At 39.2% G+C, this 22,044-nt stretch overlaps 1 protein-coding gene across 1 annotated transcript; it reads left to right on the forward strand.

The window, feature by feature from the left end:
* The first annotated feature begins 8,388 nt into the window (after nucleotides 1-8,388).
* MAL2 (mal, T cell differentiation protein 2) lies at nucleotides 8,389-21,726 on the forward strand. The gene is made up of 4 exons (XM_058833545.1): nucleotides 8,389-8,746; nucleotides 10,824-10,994; nucleotides 15,152-15,310; nucleotides 17,676-21,726. Exons 1-4 carry the CDS (start codon nucleotides 8,612-8,614, stop codon nucleotides 17,754-17,756), a joined length of 546 nt encoding a protein of 181 aa, XP_058689528.1. The 5' UTR covers nucleotides 8,389-8,611; the 3' UTR covers nucleotides 17,757-21,726.
* The last annotated feature ends 318 nt before the right edge of the window (nucleotides 21,727-22,044 follow it).

Here is a 22,044-nt window from a genome sequence, read left to right on the forward strand (position 1 = left end):
GCAAGGGAGAACAGCAAATTGTAAAACAATTTCTGCCTATCTGCTGCATGCAGTGTGCCCAGCTAAAGCTCCGAGCCCCACCCACTCCTGGCCTGGAAAGGTTGCTCCATGCAGATCTTCCAACATAGGGAGGAAAAGTTTCAACTGATTTTTAGGTGGGTGGGACCAGGAACTCACATCATGCCATTTTGCAGACAACAGCAGCAGCAGCCTACTGAAGCACAGCAGCTGACCACACAGAGCTGTCTGTGGCTGGGGAGAGTGTGTGATTATGCATTTTGAGTTCTGAATCCCTGAGACCCTTAGTGCTGTACCTCAGCATCCTCAATGCCATATCTGTGCTTAAATCCCACGGAGCTCCTGTGTTTAATTAAGTGCAGACCTGCAGATGCTGGGGGACTAGGAACTGGAGCTTCTCATTGGTATAAGGCAGTAATAGATGCATCTGCAGAGTCACAACCTCAAATGATGCAATTTCATTATATGTCGTCTTTTTTGTCATGTTTTTTTTTTTTACTTATGTGTTTTGCAAAACAAACATAACTTTTAAAAAGTAGCCAGATGTCAATCATTACTTTGGACTTATTGATGTGGACATAGTTCAAACCTAAAGAGTCCTAAAAAGTGTACGTATATCTTTTTGAAAGCAGATTTCAGTGATGAATCCCCTGTTCATTTTTTTTCCTCTTACTAGATGCTGCAAGTTTTGCTATCTTGTTAACCTCTCAGCAGTAAATTGTCTAGCAAGAGATACTAATTTTCCCAACTTAATACAACAGAAGTATTTATATCAGTTTCCTACAACATTCTTGGAGTGAATGGAACACCCTACTGTGTGAAGGGTGGAGTCACAATAATGATCAGTCAGTAGAAGATTAAGTAAAACATCGAAGAAAAATGTGAATACAGAGTTGGCAGATGCTTACTATGTGAGCTGATGCATTTCCCACTGTGAGCTAATTTCTGTGTCTTTAGAAAAGGCTTTAAAGTTTGTCAGAGAAAATCTAAAATGTTATCGGTAGGTCCAACAAGAAATTTCAGTTCAATAGCTCAGGAATACTAGAGCTTTCTGCAAGTCCATGTTTGCAAGAGAGAGAGAAATTTCTCAGGACCTGAAGAAGCAGAAATACATTTTCTGCAAAACCGAGGACAAGGCAGACACAAGTGATTCCTGTAATCTATATCCAGATACCTACTAAAGCACAAAACAAATTGTTCATCAAATGATGCTATTGCTTTCCTATTTTTAGTGGAAGGTAACTGGAGATACACATAAGCACTTCACCAGCTGAATTCCAGCTTTGTTTCTTTCATTGCACCAGAAACCCAAAAAGACTTCATGTGAGGTTAAGTATTTCTTTTTGAGTATAGCTAGATGTTGAAATGTATGAACGCATTAGTCCTGTAAAACAAATTACATCTTCAAAGTACCCCATAAACACTAACTACACAGCAATTATACTATTCTATTTGTAAAGTAATGCACAGAATACTGACCTATTTATTCTTTTGCTATTATGTAAAATTAATGAGCTGTGTTTTTTGACCACTGATTCATCCTTCTTTCAAATATCTGTGGATTAAAATTTAAGCTACTTAAATAGCTCCACAAAACTACTGGTAGGCAGAAAAAGGCAAGGCTATTCAAGTATTTAAAATGCACTGCTACAGACTGTAAACACTCTGAAGGATATGCGAACATAAGGTCCCATTCCAAATCAAATCCGAGGGTAGAAAAATAATTTTGTTTAAAGTTGTAGGTAGTCTACTGTTTAAAATTTGTTTGGTTTCATTTTTTAATTACTGCCTTGTAAATAAATTACAAAACTTACCTGGTAGCTAATTCACCATCCCTTTCTCTCCCCCCATCCAGTACTTGAGAACAATGGGCAAGTCCACTGTCAGGAGTTATTTACTGTAGTGGATTGAAACACTCTCTACATAGAAGAAGCATGTGCACAAACATGTCCATCCTGAAAGATGTCAGGAAACACAGCGCAAAGCCAGACACTAACGAATATAAGAAGTCATCAACAACTGTGAATGAAATAAAATATTCACTTGTGAATGAAAAAAAAATATTAATGGGTTGTCCCATTAAAAATCGTGGAGGGAAAGTGAGATTGTTTTTAACTTATTTTTCATAGTCTAAACCATATCTTAGCAGAGTTTGACTCAACATGAGGATAGGACAAACCATCTCACCTTTCTTGATGATTCGTAAGCTAAACCTGCCAGCTGAACCACAGATTGTTTTCTATCCAGAAATTGCATACATACTGTGTGTAACACTTATTTCTTCATGAAGGACGTCAGGCCAACAGGAATGCCGTTTAACTGGTTTAGGATTTATGAAAGAAGAAAAAGAAAAAAAGAAACCCCAAACCTGTTTGCTTTCCTGTGAATCAAAATCTACTTGATCAAACACTTAAACTTACAAAAACATTGTGAAAGAATCTGAGGCGAGGTTCAGTGGGAACTAAATAGCTGAGATAGGCCTGCAGAAATATATTCACAGTAATTCCCTGAAATAAAGATATTGTTCTCATGTGTTATGTTAATTTCTGATGTAGCTACAGGACTTGATGGCTCAGAAAGAGTCACTGTTTGGAACTTGCCATCAGTATCAGGACAGGTTTTCAGAGGATCTGAGCACATAAGCATGTGCACATGTCACAATCTGACATGAGAAAATCGAGCATTAGAAGTTAGGTTCCTGTTCTGAAAGGGGCATCCAGTTCCTGAAAATGACAGTCCTACAGGAGTTTATCATTGCAGAGGACAGGAAAATTCAAAATCTGAAGTTCAAAGTTAGAGAACATGTATTTGTGCTTGCTCTAAGTAAAATAAAACAGCCAAAACCAAGAGAGACCAATGCTGATATACCATGAATCATTCATGTCAATTGAGACCCTTGGAGTCCTCCAGGATATAAAATGTTGTCAACTTCACTCAAGAAAATTACACTCCAGGTACCAATATCCCTAAAATCACCTACACATAAGAACAATAAAACAACTCTTTATGAACAATTTGAATTTTATAACGAAATCAATATTTTTTCAGTATAAAAAAATAACTGTGATAATTTAATTTTCCCCCTTAATTAATATGGGAACAGCAACAGAGTGTCTAAAGATGAAGAAGCATGGCTCAGACCACCTGAAGGTTTCTAGAAGCTGCATCAGCATTTCTTATCTAAAAGAAAAATCCCAATAATGGCTTTCCATCTACCATTTAAAAGAGTAAAAATATCCACATACTGTACATTCCATAAAGAAGCTAGAACAGTGGCGGTGTATCTGACTCATAAGTCTTGTGTTTATTTTTAAACTGTTCTGTTAGTACAGAAATCAATTAATTTTGTGAACATCAGAGGCCCTTGGATGACTAGTTTGGAGGCTAGAGGCTTGGAGACAGTTTTGAAAGGAAGCACAGTCAGTGGAAGGATTATAGGTCTGCCAGTGTTTTGGTAGCTGAAGAACTCTGTCTCAGTTTTATAACTCCAGTAGTTACTGTAAGTAACAACAGATGTCATTAGAATCAAAAGACCCTCCTGTTTCAAGCAAACTGAAATGAACTCAAAATACAGAAATTACTTATGATGCCCCTAACGATGCCTATATACAAAGAGCTCTTTACCATACTACTAACAGTAATCAGGTAAGTCCTAATTATGTGTATACATTGTAACACTGATAGATCCTTTTTATTACAAATAAATACTCAGAGTGCTTTGAAATCTTTAGATTCACTTCTTTTGCAGCAGCATTTTTATGCTATTTCAAACCATTACAATGTTTTTTATACAATTATATTTTAATGTCTCCATGCTTCTCCTTCCTGAATTTAGTCATCACAAAATAAAGTCACCATTATATTTTGCCTAATTATTCTTTGCCTTATATTGGATTTTTAGCCAGGATTTTGCTCAATAAAAAAAATAGTCCCTAGAAGGCAAACAAACTGCAACTGAGGAAAAAGGTGACTTCCTGAAAGCACTGATAGTTCATGAAAACAATGGATACCTACTGCTGCCCAATGAGAGATAAGATCAGAGGCCAACACGTTAAGAGCAAAGATTACTATCAAGTGTTGAGTGTTGACAGAGTGAGAAGAGGCCCATGCTACCAGCAGTACCAATGGCAGGGGTCTGTGCTGCATCCTGCAATGGCAGCACTTAGCACACTCTCCTTCAGTCCCTCTGCGATGGCTGAACTGGTCCTCTTTTATACCATGAAGCTGGAGGGGGACAGGGAAAAAAAGTATTGCTGCTGTACAGTCTATTTCCTGCTTTCCCTGGTCAATTCTGTCATAAACAACCAGTGCTATTTACTCATCCCTCATCTACAACAATGTCATACTCCCAACTTGTACCTCTGAGACTTTCACACTCTTCTGAGGACAATCCATGCACACCATTTTTCCTGCTGGCTCACCTATGCCAAGAAGCAGAACACTGACTTCTTGAGACATTTTCCCATTAGGTAACTTGGCTTTGCTCTGCCATGTCCCTGACTACCCATCTTGCCTCCAGCACCATCTCAGGTCAAGATCCTCCTCTATGTTATGACGAGATTCTGCATTTTTACTTTTGTTGCACCCTCACACATCTAAAAGGCATTTCTCAAAGTAAATCAAAGGAAAATTGGCCCTTGGCACCTTATACTGCTAGAGAAGAGCAGTGCCACCAAATCAAACAAATGAAGTGCAGGTAACCTTAGGAGCATGGAAACAATGTTATGAGGACAGGTCAGGAGCCTCAGCCTGACCTCCCTAACACCAGTTTACTCCACCACGGAGAGTCCTTGGGTCCACACCAGCCTCCAGCTGTGTGGTGCTTGTGGGAAGGGGCCCCCAAACACCCCTAACCAGCCAGCAAAGGATTCCCTGCTGTAAAGGGTACCCTGAGAGCCAAAGCAACCAGGTCAATGCCTTTCATCCCACAGCTCTGGGCATAGAAGACACTTCTGCAGGAAGAGGTCATGTCCAAAGTACCACCGTAGCCTTATGAGCCAGCCAGAAATCACTGCTGAGAACAGCTCTGACACTGCTTTAAGCTGCTCCAGGGACTGGTCTGGTAACCAGCCATCCCTGGCACTGGTGGACCAAATAGGTGGCATATTTATCTTCACTTCCTCTCCTCAGCAAACATCCCAAGCTCAGTTTAACTGGATGAAGTAAGAGATTTCAACAGCTGTTTTCCCCTTAGTGTAATGATGCAAGAAGGGGCAGCATGCATTCAGAAGCCTGGCCCAGCCTGTTAAAGATTAAAACTCTTGCACTGCCTCCCAAGAAACCTCAACAATGTGGTGACATTTGCACACTAATTCATAATATGCATAAGCCCAACCATGACCCTGAAGTTCTGGTACCACTGAGTAAATACACGACACAAATGATGCTAAAGGCTTTCCTTATCACTCATCTTATGCAAACCAGTTTTATGCCTATTTAATTCCACTGGTTAAAGGGGAATGACTCCAGAGTTTGTACCAGTAGGAGATCAGAATTCTGCACACAATTTTCAAAAGCATGTTAAATTAATTCATCCATAAACAAAAAGTCTGTTTTGCATAATCAGCTCCAGGCTTTCTATTTTTGACATGTAACTATCTATAGGATTAGGAGAGTTTGTGTTCCATCTTAAAAAAGAGCAGCTTTGCAAATCTAAAAGAAACACAGATGACTTTTGGGGGCAACTTCCTCCAGAACAAGAAAGTAAGTGGAAGAAAGAAGCAGATCCTAATACTGTCAGGAAAACCTTGCCCCCCACTCTGGCTTGGGGAAATCTGCTTCTGAATAAACAGAGCAACAGGAGAATAGGCCTACTATCATTTATTTGGTTTATTTTCCATCTCTTTGACCACGTTAGCAGACCACTCCTTTGCACACTGTAACACAGGACATGAGATTACATCTCTTCCTGAAGTGTTCACGATAACATACTCAGTTAAGGACCATGAATTCTGAAACTGACATCACTTTCACCTATTATTCTAGTATCCTTACTAATATTCAGCTCTTCCAGGAGTATCATGACATACTACCAAAAGGTAGTCTGAATCCTGCTGCATAGGTCTGCTGTGTAAGTAATTTTCATACCCAGTATGATATATATGTTTGTCAAAATACTAATTTATCTTTTATTATAGCTGACTACAGAATTTCATAGCTTATTGATGGTTGGCCACCTGGGGGAGAAGAATTACAGCATTCCAAAATATATATTTTAATTTCTATATATAATATGGAAATCACTATATGTGGAATTAAATTATCAATTATTTTCCTAATCTAAAATTGATAGCAGCTGGTTTAACAGCTCTGTGACAATGCCTCCTTTACATTATTCTGCCATAAGCATAAGAACACGAAGGGGAAAGAGCTTTTAACAGCCATTTAAGAGCAGTTTTTAGTCCTTGTGGTTGTACAGACACACTTTCCTACACACAGTGAATCAATATACTTTTGTCTACTTGTTGACTCTGGTGGACTGGAAGGTGCATCATTAGTTTACCTTGTAACATGCCAAGATGCAATTAGTTACACAGAAATGCTATGAAAAAACAGTTCAACACAAACATGTGCTTTTGTGTGGAAACTTAAAAATGCAATCCTGACACTAATCTCTTTAAAATCCCAGTTTTTAAAAGATTCAAACAGTACATGAATCAGTATAAAAGCAATCCCACATGGCACTGTAGCACATCTTGTCTGAACACAGCAAAAATAATTTAAACAGCCACATTAATTTAAATGATTAGGATTTAGGAAAAAGCACTGCCAAAACTCTACTCAGTGTATACCTAGTAGTGAAAGTGAAATTTGGACTTTTTTGTTAAAACTGACTAAATTTCAGGAAAATAAGTGTTGTAAGGAATGTGCAGGTAAAAAGAAACAGTATTTAAAAGCAAGAAAAAGTGACTGCACATGGTATGTAATCATTAGCAAAATCCAGTACTGCTGGAGTTCACACAGATTAACTGTGCAGCTGGACAATAACGTTGGAAATGTTTATGACCAAGTATTATTTGTACTTCCTTTTTGTAAGATAAGGACAATCACATTTCTTGTACTGAACCATAAACTAACCAACCCTGTTTTCCACCCACTCAGAGTTCTCCCTCTGCAGGGCAGTCTTAACAGATTTTGGGCCAGACTGTGCAATTAATTGGGCATATGATCTCCAGAATGCAACCCCAAGAACAAACCCCCTACACCTAATCACTTAGGCACAAATCTGAACCCCATTCCTTTCCAAAACATACCCAAACCATGTCCTGTAGGCAAGTACTTCCAGAGCCTGGGGCATTTTCCTGAAGATAAAAGGATGGGATACAAGGTTCACTTTTAAAATAGGTCTAGAGGGAGAAAAAAAAAAAAAAAATCTCATTGGATAAGTGATGGCATGAAGGACTCAAAGCAGAGTGGAGGCTGGACTTGGGGCCTTCTTCAGCCTAATGGGGATTCAATCCCACATCTACTACATAAGAGTTCAAGAGGCATCCAGCTACAAGAGGCACAGGGATAAAGACAGAGCACAAGAAAGAATGCGAACTTTTCCTTCTTCCTCCTTTAGAAGTCATGATTTCATAACCAAGCAGCTATTAATACATTTGGAAAGCATCAAACCTATTTATGAACAAAATGGTGTGACAGAAACGCAGATGAGTCCTGTTTTATGGAGTCAGCTGCTCTTCACCTAGGACTTGGATTGGCATAGGAAGACAGGCATCTCCGGCTGTGGCATTTCTTGTCATCACAAAAGCATATCTGAGAAACATCATGCATCTAAAAAGAGAGGAATACAGTCCTCATGCCCAAGCTAGTTCAACTTCCAGAGCAGCTACACACACTTGCATGAAACCTTAAAGTGTAAAGTCACAGCTGTATGTGTGGAGGATAAACACTGCATGGGACATTAGGTGAAACTCGGTCATGCCAGAGGCAGGACATCCCAGCCTAAGTCAAAACGGGAGAAATAAGTGAAGTGCTGCTGAATGGCATAACCTTTATCTGAAGAATATGCTTTTACAAAGAAGTGCAAGAAATAAAATGGATTATAAATGGTCGGGTGGATCTGTACCCTTCTCTACTCCAAACTTTTACAAATATTTTCTATTACTTTTAAGCAATGGTGCACAGTTGAGCCAGACTGAACAAAAAGAAGAGACAAATTAAATGTTTTCAATATTTTGAATGGACAACCTGGTAGGCTCCTTTAAAAAAAACAAACAAAAACAAAAAAGAAACCCAAAAAGGCAACCGCGCAATTTCGAAGCCCAAATATCCGTAACCAGAAGGTAAATAACAACCTTTTGCACACCGGCATTAGGAAATCACGCCCGAGTCCGGCTGGCCTGATTCAGGACTCGCGAATGCGGAGCGCCGCGCTCCTGGGGCAGCCGAGAGGCGGCGGCGGGACACGGCCCGCTCCCGGCCGCGGTGCCCTCACGGCGGGGCCGCCGCCCAGCCCCGGGCGAGGAGGCGGCTGCGGGGCGGTGCCGGCGCCGGGCCGGGCCGGGGGAGGCCGCACCTGCGCCCGCCCTCACCGCCGCCTCCTCGCCCACCTGGCCGCTCTCGGCACAGCAGCCGCCGCCGCAGCAACATGTTGCCCAGGGGAGCCTCGTCCATGCCGCCGCCTCCCAACCCCGCTCCCTACTTCCCGCCTCCGCGGGTCACGCTGCCCTCCGGCCTGGAGATCCTGCGCACCTTCTCGGGAGCCGTCATCTTCCTGGAGATCGTGAGTGTGAGGGGCTGGGGTGGGGAGCGGCCGCGGGCCTGCCCGCGCTGCTCACCTGCCATTTTGTGAGCGGGGCAGGTGCGGGGGCCGGGCCGGGCCGCAGCGGGACCGGCCCCGCACACAGGTGGCTTTCGCGGGGCTTTCGAGGCTTTGAGCCACGCTGTCCCCCCGACCCAAAAAGGCACACGGAGAGTTACAGCAAGCAGGTTTTGTCCGTGCGCGTGTTACGCGTCCTCTACAAACTCCTATAAGTACGTTCAATGTCATGTGTGTGTTAGACCTCGCTGGTGTGCAAAGGGCTGTGGACCTTTGAGCTGGGGTTGGGTATGGCGCTCTGCAGTGCCGCTGATTAGTGGGAGATAAAAAACACAAAAACTTAACTTATAAAAACTTAGTAGAACTCATCTGACTTTATTAATTTTAGGTATTTTTCTTATGGTCAGAGCAGAATACTGCTTGGGTTCCAGTGTGTGAGCTGGATCCCACCTCACAAGCTGTAAAATTGTACCTGAGCAAGGGACAAGTCAAAACTCGAAACACGAGTCCGGGTACTGAATCAGGCCCAGAGGCAGTAGGGACAAAAGGTTAATTCGGTCTGCCAACCAATTGTACATCTGACAGCCAAGCTGTAGTGGACAGGTGTAGTGTGAGGGAAATAGCTCAACAGTGGGTGCTGAGATTATAGCAGTCTCTACAGTACAGTTCTAAATTTATTTTTAAGGAACCCTGCAAGTTTGCACATTCAAAATACTGAAAACATTTAATGTGTCTCTGTTTTCTGTTCAACAGACACTTTCTGCTATCCCTTTTACTTCCTCACTGCCCATCACTCTCTGGTCACCAAGTAACAGACTTGCACCTGCAGTCTTGTGAAACTAGAGAAAGTTTCGTTCTTCGCAGCTAAAAAAGGAACCCTAGAGAACAACTTGAACAGTAATACATAAACCCATGGGAGCTTTGAACTGAGACTAGCAATGCATCTTTACATATGTGCTGCTGCAGTGTAACAGCAGAGAGGAACCAACTAATTTTATAGCAGGCATCTTTTGAAAGGTATCTCTTACCCTACTGATACAAAAGAAAGCTCTCTGAATCTGAAAACATAACCTCTGACTTCTGGTTTGTAAATCTGTAGAATTTAAACAGGAAAGAAGTAACTTGTGCTTGGAAATAGATTTTAGTTGACACTATTTATCAAGTTGGATTATGCAGTTCAGTATTTCTGTAATAAACAAACATACTTGGAGTGAATTATAATTGTTACCTATTTATCCTTTTTTATTAAAAGGCAGGATTTTCAGGAAGACATAGTAGTGTTCCTTAGGCCAAGAGTTGATTAAACCAGGGAAGCCTTAGAGTACATAAATTCTCCATCAGACCATTCCTAGCACATTGTCCCTACCACTTATTTTCTGTGAGTAGTCTGCCGAAATGAAAATTGGCACTGCTGAATTCTTCTCCAAGTTAAGATGATTCTGGAAAGCTCTATATTTTTCTAGTCTTTGCAGCATAGTTTACAACTCATCTTATTCTGTATTCTAGCTTTTTCTTTTGCTTTAATGCTTTATGTCCTCTTTCAGTTTGGTATTACAAATGCATTGAAAAAATGGGTGTCTTTTTATCTTCTTTCTGTATCTCATCTGATTAGGACTTCAAAGTGAAACAGTATGAGATTGAATCCAAAGTAGTAGAAGTACATCCTTTTTGTGCTGATTTGTGTAAATACAGAGAGATTTGTGTGTGTGTGTGAACCATGTTTTCACGGTTCTTATATTTTGCTCAAAATTACAGTAAGGGTAGAATTTTCAGCAGCAGCACACAAGTCACCAGGGTTTGTAATTCCCACTTTCAAGACTATTTTAAGAGCTTTTAGGAATTTCAGAGTGGCTTTGTCTTTTCACTACTTAGTGCCTATCATTTCTGAGAGGAGGTCTTGGGCTCTGAGTACTTTTGGAGTGTTTTCTCTTGGTTCCTAAGAGTCATCTGATGATATGTAATGTGTGATATCAGTTCTTAGGCAGAAAAAACAGAGTAGAAGTTGTCTCTCAGTTCATTCTCTGTATTCCTTTCCTTGCAGCTGTTTGGAACAATAGTCTGGATTTTGGTCGCCTCTACCCAAATTCCGCTGCCACTGCTGCAGGGATGGGTAATGTTTGTGGCAGTAACAGCGTGGTTCCTCTCCATTGTGTTTCTCTCTGTGTTCCTCTTTGGTTATGCAAATAGACTTGCTGTCAACTGGAACCAGGCGGTAAGATTTTTTCTTTATTTAAGGATTCCGTTTATTTTATGAACTGAAAAATGTTTAATGAGAAGTGTTGATCCTAAGTTTTAACACCTGACTTTCTGCTTTAGCACAAAGTTTTTCAAACAGGAATTCAAAACTGGAAAAAGAAAGAATAGGGTTACAGAGGTGGCAGAGGAAATCCAAGACCTGTTTTATGATGGAGGCTGAAGGAGCTTTTGAAGGAGTACACTTGTCCTCTCTGAGCATATAAAATGTATGAGCAGCAGGAAGAGGAATCATTTAACAAGGCGTGACAGTAAACTGGTTTAAATGGCCAGAAATTATTGTGGACTGGAAATCAGAAAATACTTTCAGACTATTAGAGAAGTGGTAGTAACACCTTGTGAATAGTGGGATGTAGAAAGATATATCTGATATTATAAAGGAAAGAATGCATTTATGAATATACTGTGTGATGTGATTGTCTGAGATAGCACAGATTGTACTTCAGCACCCAGAAGGTCCCCTCCAGTTCCTAAGAAAGTCTGCTTGTGACTTTTGGGTCAATTCCTCAAAGCTAGGGCAGCAATGATGAGTGGCTGTTAGACCTTAAGTGGTAAAAGACATAATAACCTCCACTATGATATCTTAACATCTTAATAGGAGACTTAACATCTTCATCTTTCTTTGGCAGAGCTTGGTGAAGCTGATACAAGATATAAATATTCTTTGCTGAGCTTTTCATTTTGAAGACAGAGTCTGAATCTTGTTGAATTGATTGTTATGGCTTGTGCCAGTAGTTCTCAAAGACTCTAGCTTCCTGTTAAAAAAGGGAAGGTTTTTGTATTAGTTTTTGTCAACCACATGGATACCTCAGGTTATTGACTGGTAATTTACATGCTCCTTTGTTGTCATTAACTGTTTTTTATTTTGAGTTTTTAATACTCAAGTAGTTTAGCATGAGATTATATCACACATTATATTACTGGAAGTGAATAATAAGAAGTGGCATAACTGTGATCATAATTTTTAATTTTCAAAAAAAATTCTTCCAAAAGGACTGCAACTTCTAAACTACTGAAGTATGTCTGACTGTAACTGCTGATCACCTTCACTTTCCTCCTGGGCAGCTTAGTTGTCCTGTTGACACTTCCCCTGATCATAGCTGGAATTGCATGCTTCAGTGTCAACAGCTGTGGATATTTCTCTGTTCAGGCAATTCATGAACTTCTTAAAACAGAAGTTCTTTAAAGCAAATCATAAAGCTTTATGAGTTTGGCGCTCTGATAAATCAAAGCCCATCAGTGCTAACAGACTGGATTCTATTAAAAAACAAACTTTAGCACTTTGATAGTGAATAAACATACATACAGCATCAGCTTTCCAGCACAATACAGACAGTAATTAGGCTAATAATCAGTTGCAATCACAGAGACCTTTACAGAGATTTATGCTGCAACATCCTCACAAATTATGATGCAACAAAGCCCTTGAGCATAACTAAAGTAAATTAATAGTGTCCTGGGTTTCATTGAAACTGTTTGCCAGTTTACAATCATGCATTTATTTAAGAGTTGCTGCGTAAGGACAAAGCCTTTTATAGGTTGAAAATGCTGTACAAATTTCATCTTAAAACAATCGAGTGTGTTACGCATTGGCTTCTTGATGCTGGCAGTTTGTTGTACTGTTAATTTTGTCCCCTTGTGTATAATAAACTGCTGGAAAATTTTCTATGTCAGGAAATGGATACATGACTAGTATAAAAACTGCATCTATAACTTCATCAAAACAGCTGTTATAACTCAGTTGATATCCAGTCAGACTGGAATGGTCTGCCTGAGGAGGTGCTGGAGTCACTGTCCCTAGATGTGTTTAAAAAAGACTGGATGTGGCACTCAGTACCATGGTTTAGTTGAGGTGTTAGGGCATGGGTTGGACTCAATAATCTTGAAGGTCTCTTCCAACCTAGTAATTCTGTGATTCTGTGATCTTAAATAAATGCAGAGGGAATAATTTTATCTCTAACTTGGTAGCTGAAACCCAACCCCTTCCAGCTGTCAACAAATATATAAGACACTTTACCACTATTTTCAGGTACCCAAATGTTTTGTAATTTGTTGACACTAAACTCTTTAGCAGCACTTGACATGTTGGGGCCTTTTCACGTTCTGTTGCAAATAAATAATCAATTACTGGAAACACTCAAACACTTTTTGTTACTATAAATGTAGTCCTAGATTTAGTAATACCTTATGGTGTAAATATATCTGCTCATACTAGTAAAGATACTTTAAAAATAAGATAGTACACAGTGGAAAATATGGAGCTCCATCACTCAGTACATCAGTGTATTAAATCAGATGGTATGACAAGTACTGCCCTTTACAGCCTGACTCACAACACACTCATTTACAAAATTAGATGTGAACTTACCATGCTGCTCTGATAGTGTTTTACATACACTTTGTATGAGGTTTCAATGATAATACAAGTGTGGAAGCAAGGGAGAGTTAGGCACTAGATAACAATAATTACTAAAACCCAAGAAAAGGTCCCTCATAATATCTTGGCATTTTTGGTCGCAGAAACCATAACCATGTAAATGTGAAACCTTACTGATGCTACAGAGCTTCACTATAATTGCTTCCAGGAGAAGGAAATTACAGGGTTTGGCAGGAGAATGAAGGAGATGAAAGAGTCTCTCCAGAAAAATATCTCTCCTGTATGCACTCAGTCCTGATCTAAGTGGAATGGGGATACTGTAGTATCCGCATACTGCAGCTTATATCATAACTTATCAAAACTGACTAGGGTATGATTTAAGTAGCTTTAGCTGCAAATATGGAACAAGTAATGTGTTTGAAAAGAAGATTCTTTCAATTAAAAGAAAATCTTACATCTATGAAGAAAAGTAATTTCTCTGGACAAGGTAGTGCAGCACATTCTCACTTTGCTCTCAGGCAAGCAGCAGGTAAGGATGTCACACAGTAATTTCTATGCAGGTGAGTGCTGTCTGCTGGACATACATAAAGTATCCTGGGTTCTCACCCTAGGCATACTGATAGCCTACTGCACTTAAGTGAAGTTAAAGTTCATAAGGAACTCATTAGTACTGGAGTTAGACTGCATATCATAGGTATCATAAAGCACACATATACTTGTGTATATTTTAAAATTGTCTCTGTGGCTTTTCCAGACCTTTACAGGTACAGGCACAAAGGATATGTTGTATGGATCAAGAATTGAGTGCAGTGCAAATGTCAGCTTTTCAGACTGAATAATGGAAGAAGATGTTGGAAGAATAGACATTTTAAATTGTACTGGAACATGCCTTAGATCTTGCTGCTGCAATACTGGGATCTGAACTCGGGCCTGCAAAGGCACCAGACTTTTTATATGTGTGTCAGTAATGGAACCCAGAAATGAGACAGGAGTTTAAACCTTATGTTCAGTTAGCATTCATCATTGTGGAGGGAATTGCCTGGAGAGGGCCAGTAGAGAAGCATATTTGAATTAATCCTAAAACCTGTCCTCACAGGTCTTGGACATTTTAGTCCACAGTATCATGAAGAGCTGTCAGGTTAATAACTATTGGGTAGAGCCAAGTCAGAGAGAGTTGTGGAAATGCCCCAATTCTTGGATCTCATTGTATTGGGATGTTGGACATCTCAGCTGTGTCAAAGCTGAGTTGTTTCTGGGCATTTAGAGAAGCAAAATTTAAGCGTGGAGGGAAGATGTTTGAAGCTTTGGTTATAGCTGAGAAGAGACTTATGGGACTGCAAGATTATGTTGTACTGCTTGAATTGTGATCAAGTTGGCCTGTATATGTCTTCTTTTTTTGTTTGAAGGGAGATTTCTATAAACTCCACTAACTTTAAGGTGGTCTAAAATGTCAGCATGTACATAAAGAAGAGTATGTGCCTCATAATTTAAAAGAATGTAAGATTTGGGGAGAGGGAGAGCTGCCCTTGATCACTGATAATGTTAGTGAGTTGCTTATAATTGCAAGAAGCTGTGAAAACATGTCCAGGTTAAGCTGTCAGATGGATTTAATACTGCTTATCTCAAGTTAGTGTTATCAGTTCTTGTTTCATGTTTCAGTGCAGGATTTCATTTGTACTGAGATGAGAAGAATTATATATGTATTGAAGCCCAGACTGATTCTGTTATTTGCTTTTTAGGACTTTATTTTCCATGGGGCTACTTTTGTCTTTTATTTTGGAGCATTTCTACTGCAAGCAGCAACTACATCTCTGCATCACTTTCCCCGCAAATTCAACTCCACCACATATGAGAGGATTCTAAGTGGTCGTGAATATAACATAAGCATAGCAGCCTCGGTAGGTGTTTCATATATTTGTATCAGGGGAACATAAGTCTGTAGCAAGCACTTGTAGCCATCCATTCAACTTGGGAATTTAACAGCAAACTGGAATAGAAAGAGGAGCTGTGAGAGAAAGAATTGCCTTTGACAGCGGCAAGTAGTATCTAACAAACATGCAAAAATATTGGTATAAGCTAATGCTTATGGGATAAACCGCTTATTCTTCAGTATAGTGTAGAGTTGATAGTGTTCACTGTAGTGTTTTAAAATATATGATCACTACAGCTTATATTTTTTAGACAAGGTATTTTGTAAAAACGTTTTGGTTAGTAGAAGAAAAAGAACAACTGAGCCTTTATCCAAGGATGAGGTATGAGGTATGAAATTTACACCATTGTTCAAAATTTCAGTTGTTTTTTTTATACCATTTAGATAGTCCTGAACATGTAATGGAGATAAAAAAATTTGGACTAGGTCTTTATGAAGCTCCACATAAGTCCTTACAACATCAAGACTCTGCTGTCTCTTACTGCAATCATTAGAATGCTTTTCTTGATCGCCTAAGCCCAGAATGCCTTTTTTTCCCTGTAGTTGCATCATCACTGAATCAATGTATTTGGTGATGTGGGTGTGCACAGCTGAATCAGAAAATATAACAGGCTTTAGTTTTAATCCTGGCTGGACTCTTCAGGGATGAGTAGAGGTGTGTCAGGCTTAACTTAAAGAACTGAAACCACTGCTCTTAATTTTTTGTTCCATCCAAAGACTTTCATACCAGGGAACTGTATATATTTATTAAGCTTCTAAACCCTCTGGGGTTATCTGTTGTCCTTAAAACTGTGCATCACAACTTTTGCACAGTAAGCACTTTCAGTTCATCTGAAGATGAAAACTGGTGAACAGAAGGTGTAAGATTCACATTCTGTCTGCAAGAGCAGAATAGAAAGGAAAAGCCTTTAGCTTTGGCAAGCCAGGCCCTGAAGAGGTGAAGTGGGCATGTCAGTGTCCCAAGGCCAGCATTCCTCACATCACCCACCTGCCAGTAACATACTCAAGCACATCTGATTCCTGGGTGGCCATGTGGCACAAGGACAGAGGTGATGTTCTAGCTGTGCCTGAGCTAAGGGAGGGTCTTTATACTGAGCAAATATCTTAAATTCTATGCTTAAGTGTACCTCTTCAGTCCTGGTTTAGTGTGTTCAGATCCCCCTGAGTATATGGTCACTGAAGTCATTTTGTCTGACAGCAGAATACTGGGCACTCCAAGAAACCATTCCCTGCTTCCGTGCTAACTTTTTTAAGGGAGAATTCAATTCTTCAAGCCCCTCAAATCCCTGTCAAGATAGAGGAGGAGAAGACTCTTTTGTAACTTGCCTCAGTATCTCAATTAAGAGTAGCTGGAAAATGGTGAATGAAATAAATGTAGTCTTTAGTGTCTTTGCATTTTTTGCAGAAGTGTATATTTAGGAAGTCAAAACATGCAGAAAAAAATTTTGGATCTTAAAAATATATCATTAAAACAGTCCTGTAGCCACATGACAGAAAGAAAAAAAAGGTTTCTAACATTGTCTTTTAAGATTACATTTATTTAACATGATTAGAAATATATATATGTTCAGTTTTTACAGTTCTGTGGTGTAGCATTTATTCAAAACTTTAATTAGTCAACACTTGTATGTAAAGCAAAGGACCATTGAATTGGTAGAGACAATTCATTGTTATCACTGGATAATACGAGACATGTTTTCAGAAATCCTGTTTCTCATTTCTTTTGTCCAGTGTACATTACATATTCACTTTCATTGTGGCATGACCTTCAGTTCAAATCAGTTTTTATGCAGGAGCAATTTCCCTGGCATTGCCTGGGAAGTTGTTCTAATGGCTGAATATCTGGTCAAAGAGGCCAGATGGGAGTTGTTTCTGTGTTTCTCCAAGTAAAAGAGTTTTGCTGTTTGGAGGGATGTCTTCTTTGATGTTTGCTGGGTTAAAGGCATTCAGTTACAAACATCTGAGATTGATGTTTGATCAGTATAGATAAGAGAACTGAAATATACAGTGTACATACACATTTACTTTCACCATAACTTATGCAGAAATTTTATTTCATATTCTATTTCTAAATGTCTGCTGAAGCAAATAAGTGAAAAGTAGTAACATGAGATAGCAGTAAAATGGGGTTATTATAGAGAAGTTCCTGAGAAAACTTCAGAGGATCCCAAACCTGTCTTTACCTTATTAAGCATTTTGGTTGGGGGAGGTACCTTTTCAATCACTTGTGTTCCTCTATTCATTTAGAATAGAAAAACATTGTAGAACAATATGTGTAATTCACTTTTTTCTTTTTTCTTCTTTTTTTTTTTATTTCTCTGCTTCTCCTCTAGATTTTTGCCTTTGCAACAGCTATTTGTTATGGTTGCAGCACAGCCCTGGCATTAAGGAGATGGAGGCTAAATAACAGTTGAAGAGAGGTTAATGCCCACGTGTTCCACTTCAGATCAAATTAAGTGCTACTTGTCTGTTTTACTGTAATTTAATTCTAAAAAGACTTTTTTTTTTTTTTTTTCCCCTGCTTAAAATATGCTTTAAATGCAAGTAACCCCTAATCAGGATTTCTTCAGCAGAAAAATGTTTCCATCTTCCCTTTCTGATATTTACTTTTACTGTGTACTCATTGTAAGATAATAGAGTTTAGGGATAGAGAGATATGTCATTAGCAGAAAACAGACCTCCAATGCTATGCCAGAAAAGGAAGAAAATGGAAACCAAGCCAAGATGTTAAGTGCACAGGCAGCTAAAAATCTCACCCCTTGTTAAGCCTTGGGATTAAGTGCTTTGCAGCGTTACAGAGCACACAGGTAGAGCCTTGAGGCTCCTGGTAGAGTCATGGGTGTTCTGTGTGCTGCCCTTTGCATGACCAGATCCCAAGCTGACTTTGAAATTACAATTTAGTACCTATATGTTATTAACTTTGATGTACAGAGAAAATATTTTAAAAAAACATCCAGTGAAATCTTTTTATATTCACTTACAGCTGTGTCTGGCTAGGGTCACCTGAGCCTTAAAGCTTACTGTGTTCCATACTAGATGAAAACTGGGACTTTCAATCAGCAGTTTATTTGTTTTAGGAATTTAGCTTAATCAGATATATTTATACTATAAAGCAAAACAGTGCATTTGAGTTGTGTGTGTATATACATGGTATATTTTTGTTTAACAGGAAATTTTGCACTGTTTAACTTTATTGGAGTACAGCTTTGTTCTTGCTACTTCAAGTGCTGCATTTGTTAGGTATTATGTGAGTCAATATCATTTGAATGGAATGTTACCAAATAGTGAATAATGTCTGACCTCAATTCTTGCAGTGTGTTATTTGTTGCATTCTAAAGCTGCAGTGTTGTAAAGGTGTTTTTTATTTGGACAGATGCCTATGCAACATCTTGCTGAAAGCAGTGGAATGCAAAGCAGTCCGCCCACTATGGAGTTCACTTTTCATGTGAATGACATTTAATTGAGCCTCTCTTGAATATCCTGGTGTATGATGACATGTAATATTATATACAGAAAATTGATTTAGCAAAACTCAACTATAACATTGTTCTCTGCTCCCTGATAGTCATATAATTTTGCACATGGTGAAGCTTTTTGTTATTTTGCTAGTAAATAACTTTTGCTTTTGTGAATAGTGCCAAAAAGATAAGCTGGGACAGTAAAGGCTCCCTGTCATTCATAAAACAACTTGTTCACTACATCTTGCCAGTGCACCTGATTATTCTGCAGAGACCAGCAGTGGTTGTGTAAGGGAAGAAAGGATTTCCTTCATTCCCAGGCCTGCTTGCTCTCCTTGAGCCAACAAGGGTGTCTGCCATGGGGACTGCTTTATCAAACTTGTCAAGTACAAGGATCTCCGAGGGGCAGCCACCCTCAGCAGTACCCTGCTGACCCAGGCTGGGTTCTTGTGGGTGGCACAGCAGTGAGTGGCACCCTTCTGACTGTGGAACCACTTGGTCATCCTGAATTACTACAATGGGATGTTGTCATGTACCCGTTTTCTGAAGGTTTTTTTCTTCCAAAGATTTTATACTCTGGCTGATTTTTTTTCCCCTAATTCTCTCATTGCATCCAAACTTTTTGTGAACATTTTATCTAGAGCCATATACTTTTGCAAATACTTCATATTGTATAAAATACATTTACACTGGAGTATATGGATGAAAGTATATAATGAAGACTTATGCTAACCAGCATTAAAGTTACTTGATATATTTATGGCAGTAGTCTGGTTATTAATTTTGTCTTTGGAAAGTATCAAAAAAACTACCTTGCTACTCTGACTTACCTGATGCTAGACATACAAAATTGAAGCTATGATTTCATAAGAAGGCACGGTTGCATTTGGGCTAGTTTCACATATATTTAATTAATTTCACAGCTAGTTTGCCATGTGACATTCTGTGAATATTGGTGAGAAAAGTAAAGGCAGTTACAATGTTTCAAACCAATGCTGATCTTTGATTTGGTTTTCCTGTGTCCTGCTGGCTATGCTGGCTATGCCCTGCACACCACAGACTGTGCATGCCACAGCTGCAGTCTCTGCAGCCAGCTGAGATCATGGAGGCCAGGTCTTAATGTTTTGCATATTTAAACCTACAGAGTATGAATCACACACGTGGAGTCAATTAAAGGGCTGTCCAAGCTTAGCTGGCATTTTTGCCATTTGGTATCTAACCTCCAAGTTTAAACCTGAGGTGTAAAACCCTTGAGTGGTGAGTGCTATTCAAGCCTTGTAATCTACTCATGGAAGTCCAGATAGCAGAGTGCAGTTACCGTAGCATGGGAACTGTTTGCATAGTGAGGAAAGACTGAACTTTCCCTCTTAAGTATCAAAGACAAACAAAGGACAGAGAAGAGATAAAGATAAAAACTACAGTAATGAAGAACAACTTTCACAGGTAAAATGAAATGAAAGAATAGAATTTTTGTGTTAGTATGGATAGAGTTTTGCTGTACTTTGAGGAATATCCACGGACAGTCAAACTGGAATGTGCAGTTATGTTCTTTAAAAAAAAAAAACCCAGGAAAAAAAGTAGTTAATTTTATATTACTTTATACCGGGTGCTAAAAAAGTAGGTGTGACTTAGAAATGGTATGTGTGTGCTGGATGTATGCAAATACTGATATGGATATAATATGTAATCCCTGTGACAGGTATTCCAAGGAAAATGTGCAAGCTGGTTCTAAAAAATCTTACTTCCTTGTAAGAGAATTCCTCCAAGCCTATGACACAAGCTGAGACCTCTCCGAAGAATGAAGGATCTAAGCTGGGAGGTGGGGAGGGACATAGGGAGATAATTTGTCTCAATTCATTTAAGGTGAAAGGAACAAGACCACAGATGCCAAATAGACTTTTCCTCAAACATCTCTATTTGATGTGAAGCTGCAGTGCAGCAGTATCTAAGGTACCATGCAGGTCCCTATTCTTAGAAAATATTTCATGGTGTTTGGATAGCACTGTGTGGTAGCTGCTGGTAAATAAGGAGAAGGAGCCTCAAAGGAGACTTTCCTTCAACGGGTGGAGATAAGCAACAGTTATTGCAATTATTCTCTTTCTAATGAGAAGTGAAAGTGCACGTTAGAAAGCTAAAATTTTGTTAGAATTTTGGCAGAAAATATGCACAGCACGTGCTTCACTGAAATCCTCATTCTGCTTCTGCCTTGCTAAATGTCTGAAAATAATCCAAAGTGACACAGGTGCTGCAGGATTCTTGATCTGCAGGAGGTCAGTCTGTTCAGATTATCATGATTTCTCTGGCTGTGCATATTGGTTATAACTCCTGATGTGAGTAAAGTTGTGCTACTGTAAAATGTTTCCTTAAAACACAGCTGCAAACCACAGCTTTTAAAAGAGAGAGGCAGAACCAGTGACTACATAGACCTGTGCCCTTCATAAAAATAAAAGAAAACCCACTGGATAATCACTAGACCTGTGTTGTCTCTTTCACTTCCAAAACCAGATGACAATGCTGACTCCTGTTGCACTTCCTCTAATTGTTGCAGTTTTGCATTTGCTTTATAACTTTAAAAAATTTTGACATTCATAATTTCTCCATCTGAATTTCAAAAAATCAGAGAGCTTAAAACTTCTAAAACTTGTTTGCTCATTTTTATCTAGACATTGTGAGATTGGTCTCTGAACAAAAACATCCTGATGCGTTTCATACTCCTCTACCAGGCTGCCCAAGTCGTACAGAAAGGCTTCCCAGGTTTTTGTCCAAAGATGACAGTAAACCATTAGTTCTCAGACTGAGATGCAAATAGAACATTTCTCTTTTCAGTCCTACAAAAACTTGAAAATGAGAGCATGTTGTCTTTCTTTCTTGGCTGTATTTGTACAATTGGTCAGTGGTCATTGGTCAAGGCTACTACACAGTAGTCTTTGTTGAGATATAAAGAAAACCAGAAAGGAAAAAAAAAAAAAAACCAGAAGAAAAAGCAAATGTTACATACTAAAATTAGTAAACAGAAATGAAAGTATTTAATTTTTTTTATGAAGCTGAATTCAGCATGACTGTTCTCTTTTCTCCAGAATTATTGCTCAGTTGTGGTGCTTATCTAAACACCGTTATAACCTGACCAGCTCAGAATTTATTGTATTTATCCTCAAGGTGCTCCTGTAAAGAAGGTAAGTGCTGTTCCCATTTCACAGGTGGAAAACCTGGACACAGAGACACTGAAGAACAACTTGCTTGTCAG

The sequence above is a fragment of the Poecile atricapillus genome, chromosome 2 (assembly GCF_030490865.1).
Source record: "Poecile atricapillus isolate bPoeAtr1 chromosome 2, bPoeAtr1.hap1, whole genome shotgun sequence".
Classification (NCBI taxonomy): domain Eukaryota; kingdom Metazoa; phylum Chordata; class Aves; order Passeriformes; family Paridae; genus Poecile; species Poecile atricapillus.